This window comes from Salmo trutta, chromosome 4 (genome assembly GCF_901001165.1).
Source record: "Salmo trutta chromosome 4, fSalTru1.1, whole genome shotgun sequence".
NCBI classification, from domain to species: domain Eukaryota; kingdom Metazoa; phylum Chordata; class Actinopteri; order Salmoniformes; family Salmonidae; genus Salmo; species Salmo trutta.
In genome coordinates, this window is record NC_042960.1 from 57,007,028 (window position 1) to 57,022,364 (window position 15,337).

The following is a 15,337-nucleotide window of genomic DNA, read 5'->3' on the forward strand; positions in this document are numbered from 1 at the left end:
CAAAGAGATAGAGAGAGAGAGAGCGAGAGAGAGAGAGAGAGAGAGAGAGAGAGAGAGAGAGAGAGAGAGAGAGAATACATCTATTAAACACGTGACCACAAACTTCAGTAAGGCAAAACAAGAGATGGCCAATGAGAGAAGCTCAGATTTAAACAACTCTTAACATTGGAAGGCTGCCTTACCATCACAGTTCCTGCCGTCGCTGGCCAGCTTGAAGCCTTGGGTGCAGCTGCACTTATAGGACCCCACGGCATTCTCACACTTGTGGGCACAGAGGCGCGCAGGGTAGTGCCTGCACTCATTGATATCTAAGAAGAAAGAAAGGGAAGAAGAAAAGGACACTAAGTTGAATATCTACAGCAGGGTTCCCCAACTGGCAGTTCATTTTTTAAATATTTTTTTAACCCTTTGTCATAAGACCTACATAACGCTGTGATTACGATGACATACCAGATGTCATAAACAGTCACGACTGTTGGTGTCCTGCTTATGTCAACTGACACGACACTGTCCTGTAACTACTAGGTAACTACAAGGAGTAGGAAGTCAGTGTGTACCTTCGCAGATGCGGCTGATGCTGTTGAAGATGAAGCCAATCTTACACTCACAACGGAACGATCCTACCAGGTTGATACAGCCGTGGCCTGCACACGCTCCATCAGGACCTTTACACTCATCAATATCTACACCAGGGCAGAGAGAGAGACCACCAGATATTACAGGAAGAAAAAAAACACATCGGTATGCAGAGGGATAGCGAGGCCACGAGAAATACATGGAAATGTAGGCTACAGTGTCAGGTTCCTAATGCTAATCAAAAGAGGTGAACGTGGTAGAGAAGCACATCCATCAGTGCTGCGGTGGTTCCAGGGGATGTTCAGGCTGTCTACTATAGCCCAGGACAGGGACCTTCTGGGGGCCTTATGCCCAGACTGGGGCGATGAGGCCTCAGTGAGGCCGTACGTACCCACGCAGCGGTTGCCGTTGTCGTTTAGGTGGTATCCCCGGCCACAGTTGACAGAGTTCCTCTGGCAGGTGAAGGAGCCCACCGTGTTCATACACGACTGGCCAGGGTGGCAAGGCCCAGTCTGGGCCAGACACTCATTGATGTCTGGGGTAGAGGTCAGAGGTTATACATATGTCATGTACAGTTGAAGTCGGAAGATTACATACACCTTAGTTAAATACATTTAAACTCAGTTTTTCACAATTCCTGACATTTAATCCTAGTAAGAAATCCCTGTCTTAGGTTAGGTAGGATCACCACTTTACTTTAAGAATGTGAAATGTCAGAATAATAGTAGAGAGAATGAATTATTTCAGCTTTTATTTCTTTCATCACATTCCCAGTGGGTCAATTAGTATTTGGTAGCATTGCCTTTAAATTGTTTAACTTGGGTCAAACGTTTCGGGTAGCCCTCCACAAGCTTTCCATAATAATTTGGGTGAATTTTGCCCCATTCCTCCTGACAGAGCTGGTGTAACTGAGTCAGGTTTGTAGACCTCCTTGCTTGCACACGCTTTTTCAGTTCTGCCCACAAATGTTCTATAGGATTGAGGTCAGGACTTACTGATGGCCACTCCAATACCTTGACTTTGTTGTCCTTAAGCCATTTTGCCACACTTTTGGAAGTATGCTTGGGGTCATTGTCCATTTGGAAGACCCATTTACGACCAAGCTTTAACTTCCTGACGGATGTCTTGAGATGTTGCTTCAATATATCCACATCATTTTCCTTCCTCATGATGCCAACTATTTTGTGAAGTGCACCAGTCCCTCCTGCAGCAAAGCACCTCTACAACATGATGCTGCCACCCCCGTGCTTCACGGGTGGGATGTTCTTCGGCTTGCAAGCCTCCCCCTTTTTCCTCCAAACATAACGATGGTCATTATGGCCAAACAATTTTTGTTTCATCAGACCAGAGGACATTTCTCCAAAAAGTACGATCTTTGTCCCCATGTGCAGTTGCCAACCGTAGTCTGGCTTTTTTATGGCGGTTTTGGAGCAGTGGCTTCTTCCTTGCTGAGCGGCCTTTCAGGTTATGTCGATATAGGACTCGTTTTACTGTGGATATAGATACTTTTGTACCTGTTTCCTCCAGCATCTTCATAAGGTCCTTTGCTGTTGTTCTGGGATTGATTTGCACTTTTCGCACCAAAGTACGTTCATCTCTAGGAGGCAGAACACGTCTCCTTCCTGAGCGGTATGACAGCTGCGTGGTCCCATGGTGTTTATACTTGCATACTATTGTTTGTACAGATGAACATGGTACCTTCAGACGTTTGGAAATTGCTCCCAAGGATGAACCAGACTTGTGGTGGTCTACAAATTTTTCTGAGGGTGTTATCTTTAGATTTTCCCATGATGTCAAGCAAAGAGGCACTGAGTTTGAAGGTAGGCCTTGAAATACATTCACAGGTACACCTCCAACAGACTGAAATTATGTCAATTAGCCTATCAGAAGCTTCTAAAGCCATGACATAATTTTCTGGAATTTTCCAAGCTGTTTAAAGGCACAGTCAACTTAGTGTATGTAAACTTCTGACCCACTGGAATTGTGAGTCAGTAAATTATGAGTGAAATAATCTGTCTGTAAACAATTTTTGGAAAGATTACTTGTGTCATGCACAAAGTAGATTTCCTAACCGACTTGCCAAAACTATAGTTTGTTAACAAGACATTTGTGGAGTGGTTGAAAAACGAGTTTTAATGACCCCAACCTAAGTGTATGTAAACTTCCGACCTCAACTGTATGTATGTATGTCGGAGGACCCTGTGGACTGTACTTTGAAGTTACTGTGTTTGGGGGTATATGTGGGATGGATGGGGTGATGTGCTGTCTTGGTGATGTGTTGCCATGGTAACGGGGTTCTGATGCTCACCGATGCAGCTGCCCAGGGCATCCTGGATGTATCCATCGCCACACTGGTTCTTGGGCCGACAGCGGAATGACCCCTGAGTGTTCTGACACATAAAGTCCGGGGCGCAGTTGTGGGTGCCCGACTCACACTCGTCAATGTCTGGGGGAAGAAGACATGTGGTACGAAAGCATCAGCAGATTTACATCATATTAAAATGTGTGTGATTCAAATGTATTCTTATAAATACTCAACAATAGCTTCATAGTCAAAGTCAGACGTACTGTAGATCAGATAGATAGATAGATAGATAGATAGATAGATAGATAGATAGATAGATAGATAGATAGATAGATAGATAGATAGATAGATAGATAGATAGATAGATAGATAGATAGATAGATAGATAGATAGATAGATAGATAGATAGCTGGATGGACGGACGGGCGACAGATAGATAAAGTCTCTATACAGTTTATCATGGATGTATGAATCATACATATGATCTTTACATGTTCCCTCTCCCCTGTAGGAGGCGTTGTGTTGCAACCTCTGACCTTTGCAGTTGTTGCTGTCGGTAAGCTCGTAACCGGTACCACAGCTGACCTCTCTTTGGCAACGAAATGACCCCAGCGTGTTGATGCAGCGCTCGCCTCCTCGGCAGTTACTGGCACCCAGCAGGCACTCGTTTATATCTGAGAGAGAGAGGGAGGGAGAGAAGGAGAGAGGAAGAGGAGAGGATAATATGGAAGGCGTATCTAAGAAGTAAGATATCCTAGTCCTGTGGAGATGCTAGACAGATAGGGATTTATTCCAACTCATTTACTATTCAACAAGATATGGCTGCTGCCTCCTGTCCACTCACCTTCACAGTTCTTCCCATCTGGTTTGAGTTTGTAGCCTTTGAAGCAGGCACAGGTGCCGTTGCCCACACATTCCTGTGCACACTTCGCTAATCCTGTTGAGAACAGAAAATGTGCACATTAAAGTAAATAGTTTTTTCTGTTAGAGTACCTATGTTTTTGACTTTCTCTGTGAGGACAGTCAGCTAATAACATGTCACAGTAATCATTCCTAGGGGGGGCGTAACAGAAAATAATTGAGAAGCACTGCAGTAATGTGTGGAGGGGAAGTAAGTACCGTTGCTGCACTCATTCAGTAAGGGATTATCCTTGCCAGTGAGGGCCTCGTTGTCTTTGTCAGAAACTGTGGGGGATGAGAAATAACATATTGACCAGTACAAGCAAAAACTGTTTGCAAACAAAGAGTGTTGAAACTATTCATCATGACAATGGAGGTCTTTACTAAAACTACAGTAAGAGCCATGTCTCCTAATGGCCACCAGATGGCAGTGTAGCACTAGATGAAAAATAGTCCATATATCTTCTCTACTCTACTCCATCTTTCCCCTCCTCCCTACTCTCTCTATTACAACATCTCCCATTCCTCCCTCTCTCCACCCTCTCCTCTATCTCCACCCTCTCCCCTCTCTCCACCCTTTCCTCTCCCTCCACCCTCCTCTCCTTCTACCCTCCTCTCTTACCCAGAGTGTTGGTCTTCACATCAGGGGCTCCGTCATCGCAGCAGGCCCGGGACACCAGGCCACACTGGTAGCCCAGAGACAGGCTGTGGTCACAGGGCAGACCCTTCTCCTGAGCAGCCCGGCCCAGCAGACAACAGTCACAGCACATCTGGAGGGGTCAGATCATAGACATGATTACTCAATGTGTTAATATGCATCATTTGGCCAGACGGACATACAGAGGGAAACTACACCACCACTTCACAACTTCACCAATCACCATCGTCTGAAAGGGAACTGTCTGGGCTTGACTCGGGGGAGGGGTCGGGTTTCCACCAGTTACTACAGCCACAAAGTCAAAATTGGCTATATTGTAAAAATTAATCAAATCAAAACATAACTTTTTGGTCTTAATTTAAGTTTAGGGTTAGGCATAAGGTTAGCAGTGTGGTTGTGGTTAGGGTTAGGTTTAAAATCACAAATAGGCAGGGTTTATGACTTTGTGGCTGTGATAACTAGTGACGACTGAGGAGTCTAGTCTGAGTGTGTCTGTATCTTCTGTGTGTGTATGTCTTGAGGATGTCATAATGTGGGTATTGGGTGGTGGGGATGTAGTCTGGTAGTGTACTGAGAGATTTTAGAGGGAGCTAGAAAATGAGCATGCTATGGTTTATCCCCCATTCTAAACTCATCCTGTACCTCTTTTCTCCCATTCATAAAATGCAGCACACCTTAATGCAATCAGCCAACACCTGCATTTCAGGGAGGTGGAGGTTCAAGTTAAGACATGTTGCTGGCTGCACTAACAACGATCTCATTCTTCTGGGCAAATGTACTGTGGATCCCTTGGCAAAGCTCTGCAAGGGTCTTGACTGGTGCCTTGATGTGCTGTAGTATGTTGTAGTGATATGGTAGTGTAGGATCCTGAGGAAGAAGACAGCCGGGTGTAGAGCGCCTATCTTGGCAGAGAGCCTGTAGTAGACAGTATCTTATGTGAATGTATAATCTACCTGATAGCAACAAGCTCCATTCCTCATTTCTCCCCAGAGTGACATGTTTCATCCTGCTCAACAGGATCACACACACACACACACACACACACAAGTATTTGTGCAATGTATGCACATATGCACAAACACACACACACACTCTCTCACACATACTCTCTCACAGACACACACACCTTTGCGGTCTTGGTCTCGCAGGTGCTTCCAGGAAACTGGGTGTCACAGCCCCCCTGGTCTTTGGCCATGTTGATGCCGTTGGTGCAGATGGTGTCCTCCAGTACCGTCGCGCAGCACTGCTCCTGTACTATCCTGTCAGACAGGAACAGGAAAGATACAGGGAACACAGTTTATTCTCAACTCCATCACTGGGCTCATTAGTGGAATAGAGTGCTGTCTCAAAGTGCTTCCTGTTAAGAAGAGCCCTGGGCATGCCTAATAGGGATCTATTCATAGTCCTGCCTGCTGCAGCTGCTGTACGTGGTTGAGTGATAAAGGAAGACCCTGTGTGAGCTCAAGGTGGATAAAAAGTTGTTTATGTATAAAATCTTCAATTTAACAGTTTGGTAAATGCACCACTGTGTCACGACTTCTTCCGAAGTCGGTCCCTCTCCTTGTTCGGGCAGCGATCGGCGGTCGACGTCACCGGTCTTCTAGCCATCGCCTCTCCACCTTTCATTTTCCATTTGTTTTGTCTTGTTTTCCCGCACACCTGGTTCACATTCCCTCATCAGACTAAATGTATATTACCCTCTGTTTCCCCCATGTCAGTGTGTGGAATTGTTCTTTGTGTAGGGTGTTACGCTACAGGCTGGCTTGCGCTAGGTTTGTTTCAAACCTAGGTTTATTTGTTTTGTTTAATCCAGTTCATGTTACCGTGGTTGTGCTTTGTGCTGCCTCGCCTGTGCCTTTGGGCCAGGGTGTATATTAAAGTTCTCCTGTTATCACCCATCTCTGCTCTCCTGTACCTGCGCCTGACTTCCCGGCAACCAGTCACTCACCCCGTTACACACTGCCTTCATTTGGCTTACCACACACCCACTGTTATGGGTGCAGTGAAGCCAACTTAAGAATCGATTATTTACTGTGACTATTTTAACCAACCCACCTCCCCATTGGATGTTCCTCCCCTGATCGACACAGAGGGGTGCAGAGCTGCAACACTTCCTGGATAAGGTTTGAACATTTTTACTTTCCCAAAATTCCCAGGTTTTCCAGAAATCCTGGTTGGATTTTGCATCCCTATTTCCTGGACAACATTACTGGAATTACATTCCTCTGGGGGATGGCCAGGCTGAGTCTGGAGTGGAACCAGCCTATCTAGGATGCCTGAGCACTTCCAGACAGTTGGAGGACCAGTGATATCCACCTCTCTGACCAGTCTGTCCAGTTGGAGTGGCTTGATTAGCCGTTTTACAGTAAAACCAGAAACGGTTGTTGTACTGCAGACAAAAAGCTGCTGTAAATAATCAGATCTGAAATGAGAGTGAGTGCAGGCAGCACACCTCTTTACTGTAGACAAGCTTTATCAGACCATCAACAGTCTGGGGTTGCTATGCTTTGCCTTCAATGGTCTGCTCCTCTGAGGGAATTTAATAAGTTAAGGGCTGTTTGTGTTTGTCTGTATCTCTATCTGGTCTGTTTCTGGTCTGTCTGGTCTGTCTCTGGTCTGTCTGGTCTGTCTCTCTGTCTGGTTTGTCTCTGGTCTGTTTCTCTGTCTTTGGTCTGTCTGTCTGTCTGTCTGTCTGTCTGGTTGTCTCTGGTCTGTCTGGTCTGTCTGGTCTCTCTCTCTGTCTGGTTTGTCTCTGGTCTGTCTCTCTGTCTTTGGTCTGTCTGTCTGTCTTTCTGTCTGGTTGTCCCTGGTCTGTCTGGTCTGTCTCTGGTCTGTCTGGTCTGTCTCTGGTCTGTCTGTCTGTCTCTGGTCTGTCTGTATGTCTGTCTGGTCCGTCTGTCTAGCTGTCCTGTCTGTCTGTCTGTCTGTCTGTCTGTCTGTCTGTCTGTCTGTCTGTCTGTCTGTCTGTCTGTCTGTCTGTCTGTCTGTCTGTCTGTCTGTCTGTCTGTCTGTCTGTCTGTCTGTGGTCTGTCTGGTCTGTCTCTGGTCTGTCTGTCTTTCTGTCTGTCTGGTCCGTCTGTCTATCTATCTGTCCGGTCTGTCTCTGTTCTGTCTGGTTTCTCTGGTCTGTCTGTCCTGTCTCTGGTCTGTCTGTCTGTCTGTCTGTCTGTCTGTCTGTCTGTCTGTCTGTCTGTCTGTCTGTCTGTCTGTCTGTCTGTCTGTCTGTCTGTCTGTCTGTCTGTCTGGTCTGTTTGGTCTGTCTGTAGGGAGGGAGTGAAATCCATTGTCTGTTTTACGAGTTTGAGTGTATATACAGTACTGTACAGCACTTAGATCCCCTCTCTACTCCACTCCTGTAACTGGCTCCATGTCTTTATCAAACCTCTTACCAGAAATGATCTCTTTTTCCTTATAAACTACAACCACACTCACGCCGCCTCCGCAGGACCTTTTAAGGGCACAACCAGGCTCCTGTTTTTCTTTTCTCTTCTTCTCTTTTTTCAGTGTCTGAAATAATCCCTCTGATTTCCTGTTCTTCCCCCTCTCCAGTCCTCTCTTTGAGTATAGTTTCACCTCAGTGGTATTTCCTGGATTTGGCAATACCCCCTCTCTCTAAACCCTAAACCCAACCCACCACTCAACCAAAAACCCTCACCCTTCCCCCCTCACTCTATAATTTGAACAAATTCTCTATCACTTGGGTAGCCAATGTAAATACATGTGCCACCAGAGAGCAGATTGAGCAACAGATCTCCTCCTTATCGGGCTTGAACCTGTGGCAACACACCTTCTAATATTACTACCAGAGCTGTTATTACTGTCATTATTACTAGTGTAATGTACCCTGCTCTCACATCAACTCAATAATGTGGCTGGGGATTTATGACCGGGGGTAAGGTAAAGTCATCTCACATTATGGCCTACCACGATACATATTGCCCTATAGTCTATCTTTACAGCTTTAAATTAACCCATGGGACTAATACTGAGGAAAGCACTTCCCACTATGGGCACAGAGGTAAGACCATAGAAATACAATCCATGTTCTATCTATTGTAATCATTACATTTCTATGGCTAAGAGAGCCCAGTAAGTACAGTAGTGGGGCCGCAATCACCTGCATGTTGTGGACTCGGAGATGAGAGGGAGGGCTGTGCAGTCCTGGTTATCAATGCCTCGGTCCCGACCATCCTTACAGCACTCCTCTATTGACATCTGCTTTCCACCTGTGGTTGGACAAAACCACAAACAAACAGTGGGTTATAGGCTTATGTTGTGTGCTGTGACTGGCCCTAGTGAAGAGTGGGGTGGCAGGTAGCCGAGCATTGGGCGGTTGCTGGTTTGAATCCCCGAGCTGACTTGGTGAAAAATCTGTCAATGTGTCCTTGAGCAAGGCACTTAACCCTAATTGCTCATGTAAGTTCTTCTGGACAAGAGTGTCTGTTAAAATGTAATGTAGCAGATTGCTTCAGTGTGGGAAATCTAGAGACCCCAAATGGGGTGTGACTATAGCTGTTCTATGTCTATTGTTTTTGCCTGCTGAGAGCTAACGACTTCAGGGCCCAGGCAAGGTAACTCATAACGCGCAGAACCACCTTCCATGTTACATAAGGTAACAGTCAATCTAAGGGATAACAAACTCTCTAACATTACTTAGAACTACACTGATAGAGCAGAATACATGGAGGTTTCAAGTCCTGTTTAGCATACAATGGAGTCTATTCTCTTGCATGAACAATACAACATTATTTAGAATGATTATGCAAAGCATGTTTACCAAACGTGCAAAACTCTTAGCCAAACAAAAATATATTGTTTTACCCAAGTCCACTCACACTCCCCAACTATTAACAATGTGTCTTCCAAGTGATTGAAAATGAAATTCAGAGCTGTTATAGGAATGTTTTGCCAGCGATACTGAATGATGGATATGTTGTGTAGAAATAAGAGAGGCTTTACGACTGGAGCTGAACCAACTCCATGGCGCTCCGTCTGTTTTTTTCATGTGGATTAAAGAGCTCGGAATGCCTCAACTCTGTAAACAATTCAGCCATCGCAATCAGATCAAATACATTCATTTCCATGTGGTTACTGTGATTTGCCAAACGTGAAATAACTCTGGCAGGTTGGCTGGTCCTTTCTTGCCTTAGGCATAAACAAAGCTCTGCCTGCCAAATTGGTACTATCGATATAAATCCTCCAGAAGAACACTCAAAGTAAAGTCATCTTAGTTCATCCAATAAACCTGCTGTTGATTCGTAGCCTAGTCGGAGACTAGAGGAATAATAGTGAATACAACAACTGAAAATAATAACAGACATCGTAGAGGATCATAGGCATGTCTAACTTCTAATTCTAGCTTGGCAGACGAGTCAACAAAATAGGATCCGAAGTTTCAACTAAGGGAGGATGTGTCACCTTTAATTTATAGTTCCATAAAAAAGTAATAAAATAACAATTTAGAGTTCCAATTATTTCTGCCAGAGGAGCTAGGGAACTTGTTTTATATCTTTGAATATGGGAAGTACAGATACGGGCCAAAGGTGTGAATAAAAAGTTACTTAATGTAAAAAGAATATGGTCATTTATGCGAAAGAAATCACAAAACAGTCAACATTGACCCTGAGAGAAACAGATATGAAAGTTAATTTGGGCAGATTCATGAAAAGTAGTTAAATTATGTAGCAACCATGCAGATAACTTATGCTGAAAATCAAGAGTAAAGTGTATCATCAAACAAATACAGACTAGATAGTCAAGATGGATTATCATGCCAACAAACACTATTTTGCTGACTCATTGAACGAGCTTGTTGTGACCAGCTAGACTAACATCTGCAGCAGTCGAGCTCCTCATCCCACCATGTCCTAACTGAGTCATAACCCACTGGTCTCAGACGTCAGTCCAACGTTTTGATTTACATTCACTAAGGTGAATTCAACATGAAATCAAATCAAAATGTCACCATGTCATTGGATTTAGGTTCAAAGTTGGGTGGGAAAAAGTCTAAATTCCCTTATCTTGATGACTTTTTTCAAATCCAATCAGTTTTCCCACGTTGATTCAATGTCATCACAGAAATTTGGGGTTGAAATTTTGTGAAATCAACATTGATTCAAACAGTTCTTGTCCAGTGGGAAAGCGTTTAGTAAAATACTTCACATGGGCCTCTGACTAGACTAGTGCCACTCTCTTCAACAGTGATAAAGCCTATCTCAGCTTTCATCTGAGGGCTGAAACCAACACCAGGATGCTCTTGGAGAGTGACAAAAGTGTTTCTTGGAGAGAGAACTTAGTTACGCATATAAAAGTGAAGGAAATACATTAGCTGGAAGAGCGGGGAATAGTAGGAATGGTCAAAACCTCCTGTGGTGAACAATTCTCCCTGCTCGGCTGCCCCACAGGCCAGTTTTGGCCGGTTTGGCCTTTTTTCTTTTTCTTGACCATTACCACTGGCATTAAGTGACTTCTCATTGCCAAAACACCCTGGAAGCTGGGACCCTCACTATGTCTTTAGAAAGAGCAGACAAACCCCCAGAATGCATCTCGCCAGCTCCCACAAAGCTCCATGAGGTTCCCTTCCCAGCTCAGAGGAGGCATAGCATGAGAATGTCATAGAATCTCCGTTTCATCTGATGGGAAGAGGTGGTCACATGCCTCTCACTTCCTGCAGTTCTGGTGTATTCTCCCTCCACTCTATACTGATAACTAATCCCAACCCACAGTGCATGACAGGACCATTCCATAGCCACCACAGTCCGCAGCCTGCCCCCTTTCCCAACTAATTGAATGAGCAGAGCGTCTTATATCTACCCTCTATTATTGTATCAAACGAGGCAAACCCAGCGGTTGCAGAGGAGATCTAGCAGTCTACTAGCCTGCCTGTCCGTATGATGCATTGTCTGCCTGCATAAAAGGCTGATTTCCATCTTGGAATGTGGTGCTGGTGGTGAAGGCTGTCATGACAGAGAGAGAGAGAGAGAGAGAGAGAGAGAGAGCGAGAGAGAGAGAGAGCGTCTAGACTCCTCATGTAAACGCTGCTTAATGAGCTCAGTGGAGCCCCAGTCCCTCAGCCCACAACAATGGCCCATCAGACAGAGCCAGACATTGCATCAGAACAGTCCACTTCCATGGGCCACATCCTTTAACTAACACACTTTAGTCAGTTTACCTAATGGCATCGTAGTTACACAAATGACCTTATAAGTGCTGAGAACCTGTCACAAAAGTCTGTCATTGACACATTTCACTCAACCTAATACGTATTTGGCTGATGGTGGAGTCTATGATGGTTGAGCTGATACAAAAATGTCTGAATGAGTGATTAATGTACATGGATGTTCCATAACCTGGTCCTATGGGGCCATCTTCAGATCTTCAGTCAGTCCACTCTGACCCCATACCATGACTCTCTCCCGTGGAGCATGGAAGCTGAGAAGAGGAGCTAGGGGTGCTGATAGGTGTTGGGGGAGGGTATAGCCCCCATGCGACATGCCCAATGACATTGGATTCAATGGAGATGGGGTGATGTCAACTTCTTTCCTAGGCACACCACTGTCAGGAGCCCGGCAGGCTGTGAAAGTGGCCCCATGAGTGGAATTGGCCCCATGTGTGTCCAGTGGACCCTAATCTGGGGTATATGGGTCGTCCCAAGCTTCTGTGACTCCTGGAGGGGCCCTTAAAGGTCTAAATCAGAGCTCCTCCCCCCTGACCAGCAAACGCTCAGTGGGGTACTGCTTAAGTGCCTCCAGACTCATTTGACACACCGTCATAGTGTAAGGAGAAACCTGGCCTGCATCTGGCTGGCTGGCTGAGCATCATGCCTCTTGAGCACATCTCTGTACTGCGTATTCTAAACTTTAAAGCCTTGTTACTGTTAGATCTTGGGCAATAATTTCCTTCTGTAATATTGTAATCGGCAGGTAGTCTAGCGGTTAAGAGCGTTGGGCCAGTAACCAGAAAGCTGCTGGTTTGAATCCCTGAGCCAGCCAAATCTGTCAATGTGCCCTTGAGCAAGGCACTTAACCCTAATTGCTCCTCTAAGTCCCTCTGGATAAGAGGGATGTAAAATGTAAATAGCATACTGACCGCTCACTGATTACAAATATCAGTCCTGGCAGTAGTCTGACCAATCTCTACCAACGAAATTAGTCCATATTAAAAACTATGCACAATGCATTTCATCACTGCCAAATCACCTTAGGACAAGCTGGGAATGTTGAAACCATCCTTTAAGCTTGTAATCATGGGCAGATGTTTTACTGGCAAGATACACACAAACACACATGGCACACACACTCACAAATCAAATCAAAATCAAATGACACACACTGAACAGCATGTGACACAGTAGGCTGCATATTTGTACTGTAATATAAGTGACAAAGTGTTCATAAAATGACATGTAAAACTTAATGGAACCGTTGGTTCTCTCTAGTGGTACCCGACCTCATCTCTGTCCACACAGTGATACTGCAGTAAGGTGGTAAGCTTGAAATATCTACCATGCCTATGTGTACTTACAGGAGTATTTTGTCTACTGTATGTCTATACCAGTGGAGGCTGCTGAGGGGAGGACAGTTTATAATAATGGCTGGAATGGAGTGGATGGAATGGTATCAAAAACATTCCATTCCATCCATTATACTCCATTCCAGCCATTATTATGAGCCGTTCTCCCCTCATCAGCCTCCTTTGAGTCTATACAGTATGCGGTACATCACGCATGGGCATGGATTGATTCTCATGGCTAGAATTACATCGTGACACAGTAGGCTACTATCCTGAAGCAGAAAGGTAACTTACCTTGCCCGTTGAGAACTCCGAACAGAGAGAAAAGTAAAACTATACCGGGACCCATTGGAAGGAGGAAAGATTCTTGCTCAACTAAAGAAAGTGTACAACAGTCAGATCTGTAATATTCTGCTTTAGGTGTGAAACAACAGCACAGTTTCTCACGGACACGCAGATTTTCTAGCGAAAGGTAGACAGACTGTGAGCTCACGCTGGGCAGGAGTATGCGTGTGGGTGATGTGGCTGAATGAATCGCAGCGTGACTGTCTCGGAACGAGCGTCTAATTATCTCGCTCAGAGGGGCGGGTGGGGGCCATCGCAAGTGACGAGTAAAACTTTTTTAAATCAAAGGTTCAGAAACCCTAAATGGAGTATATTGATTTAGACATTACATTATTATACTTCCTCTTATTAACTACCAGGTTCTTATATGACACAATTACATTTAATTCAAGTCGTTTTAATGACTTCCATTAGCTAGGCCTACTGACAGATTTAAAGTAGCCCTAAATATCATTTTCTTCTTCTGACTGAATAATACGACACGTAATGGCGACATTGATTGACACTGTCCTCAGGGGCGAAAATCTGATATCAACTTTGGAGGGGACAATTACATTAAATTTTCTCAAGAGCAATTCCTGAGGGGGACACCAAAAGTAGTGCTATAACACATAGCCTACATTGTAATATGGTAAATGTATATTGAGGAACCAAAGAAATAAGGTGTTTGTCGTACTCCTAACTACCGGTACCCAAAACTACACAACTAATCACAACAGCAATACCATTGCCTTTAACAAATCTTAGTTCAGTCACCAGTTTAAGTTGAGAGTGGGGGTATCCATGGCATTTTCCAATTATGTTCCTATTTTACAAGTCAAAAAAATTGAGAACCTTTCATAATGTTGCCAAACAAAGACTCAACAAACTTACCTGAGACTCCCTGTCTCTGCCAGTCTGTACCTGCATATCTGTCCCCAACTCTGCTGTCTGTGTGCCATCTGTTGCCTGCTCTGCCTAATGACATCATTGTGAAACATTTCCATTAGAATTTAATTTCTTTCTTATGAACATTTTATCAACTAGTCTTTGAGATATTAGGCTACTAGGGTTCTTACTTTGCGTTTTGGTGTACTGAAAAATACTCTGATGTCCGTCTTTTATTTTTCTGCCATTTTTCTACCTGGCTGGCTGGCTGGCTACACACACACAGGTTATTGTAGGTTATTTACAGTAGAAGATGGGCTTCTATCATCTTATATTTTATCATTCTATTTGGGCTTCGATCTAAAAGGTAGCTAGCAAATGTGAAACGGATTAAAATGACAAGAGTTGACAGCTGTATGAGTTCACCATTTACACAACATACGCTGCAACCTTTTGTAATTTTAATAGTTTGTTTCATATTGGCTGGCTTCCAACAATAGCTGAATTTGCAAAGCTAGCGAGCACCAATTCCGTTTCAGTGGTGTTTGCTATAATCTTTGCTACCCGGGTTAAATAAAGGTGAAATAAAATAAATAAATAAAAGTTCCCTTGCGACAATTTAGCTTTTGCAACGAGACCATTAAATATATTTAAGACAATGGTAGAAGAGTTCTGTTCTGTTCAGTTTGGACTTCAGTTTATCGCTAACCTTATTGCAGGGACTTTGAAGCACTAACTTACATCATCTGCATGCTGATCTTGGAATAAATTGACGATAACAAAGATTCCATCTTTGACGAGGCCACATAAATGGAATAGGTACTAGCTAGCTTAATAGTTAATATTTGCGCGCTAGCTCTGCATATTCAGCTAGTGTGTGTGCGCGATTCACTGGATTAACCTCACGTCAGTTACGTTCATTGAGTGCCTTTCAGACAGTAGAGACGACCCCTCTGTTACCTTGCCAACTAAGGAACTGGCAGTGGATCAAAACATTGTGAGGCAAAGGGTGGGGGGGTATTTTGAAACTTAAAAACGCGCTATTAAGTGTCTATAATCAGCACAATTGCTTTCATTGCGTATTATTGATATTATTTAAATTACATAGTTATGTTTCAGTGATATATTGGGGGGACAAATCATATTTTTCCAAGGATGGGGGGGTCGTGTCCCCC

General features: G+C 44.2%; 1 protein-coding gene across 3 annotated transcripts in view; it reads right to left on the minus strand.

Annotated features, from left to right (window-relative positions):
- LOC115192678 (fibulin-1) overlaps positions 1-13,492 on the minus strand; it is a 44,463-nt gene extending 30,971 nt beyond the window's left edge. For all 3 annotated transcript variants that reach the window (XM_029751437.1, XM_029751436.1, XM_029751438.1), the window contains exons 1-11: positions 13,245-13,492; positions 8,557-8,665; positions 5,566-5,698; positions 4,404-4,551; positions 4,001-4,066; positions 3,726-3,818; positions 3,418-3,555; positions 2,885-3,022; positions 968-1,111; positions 558-683; positions 183-308 (exon numbers count right to left, since the gene is read on the minus strand). In XM_029751437.1, coding sequence (XP_029607297.1) covers positions 183-308; positions 558-683; positions 968-1,111; positions 2,885-3,022; positions 3,418-3,555; positions 3,726-3,818; positions 4,001-4,066; positions 4,404-4,551; positions 5,566-5,698; positions 8,557-8,665; positions 13,245-13,299 — 1,276 coding nt within the window. In that variant the 5' untranslated portion in view covers positions 13,300-13,492. The remainder of the gene's footprint in view (positions 1-182; positions 309-557; positions 684-967; positions 1,112-2,884; positions 3,023-3,417; positions 3,556-3,725; positions 3,819-4,000; positions 4,067-4,403; positions 4,552-5,565; positions 5,699-8,556; positions 8,666-13,244) is intronic.
- Between the last annotated feature and the right edge of the window lie 1,845 nt (positions 13,493-15,337).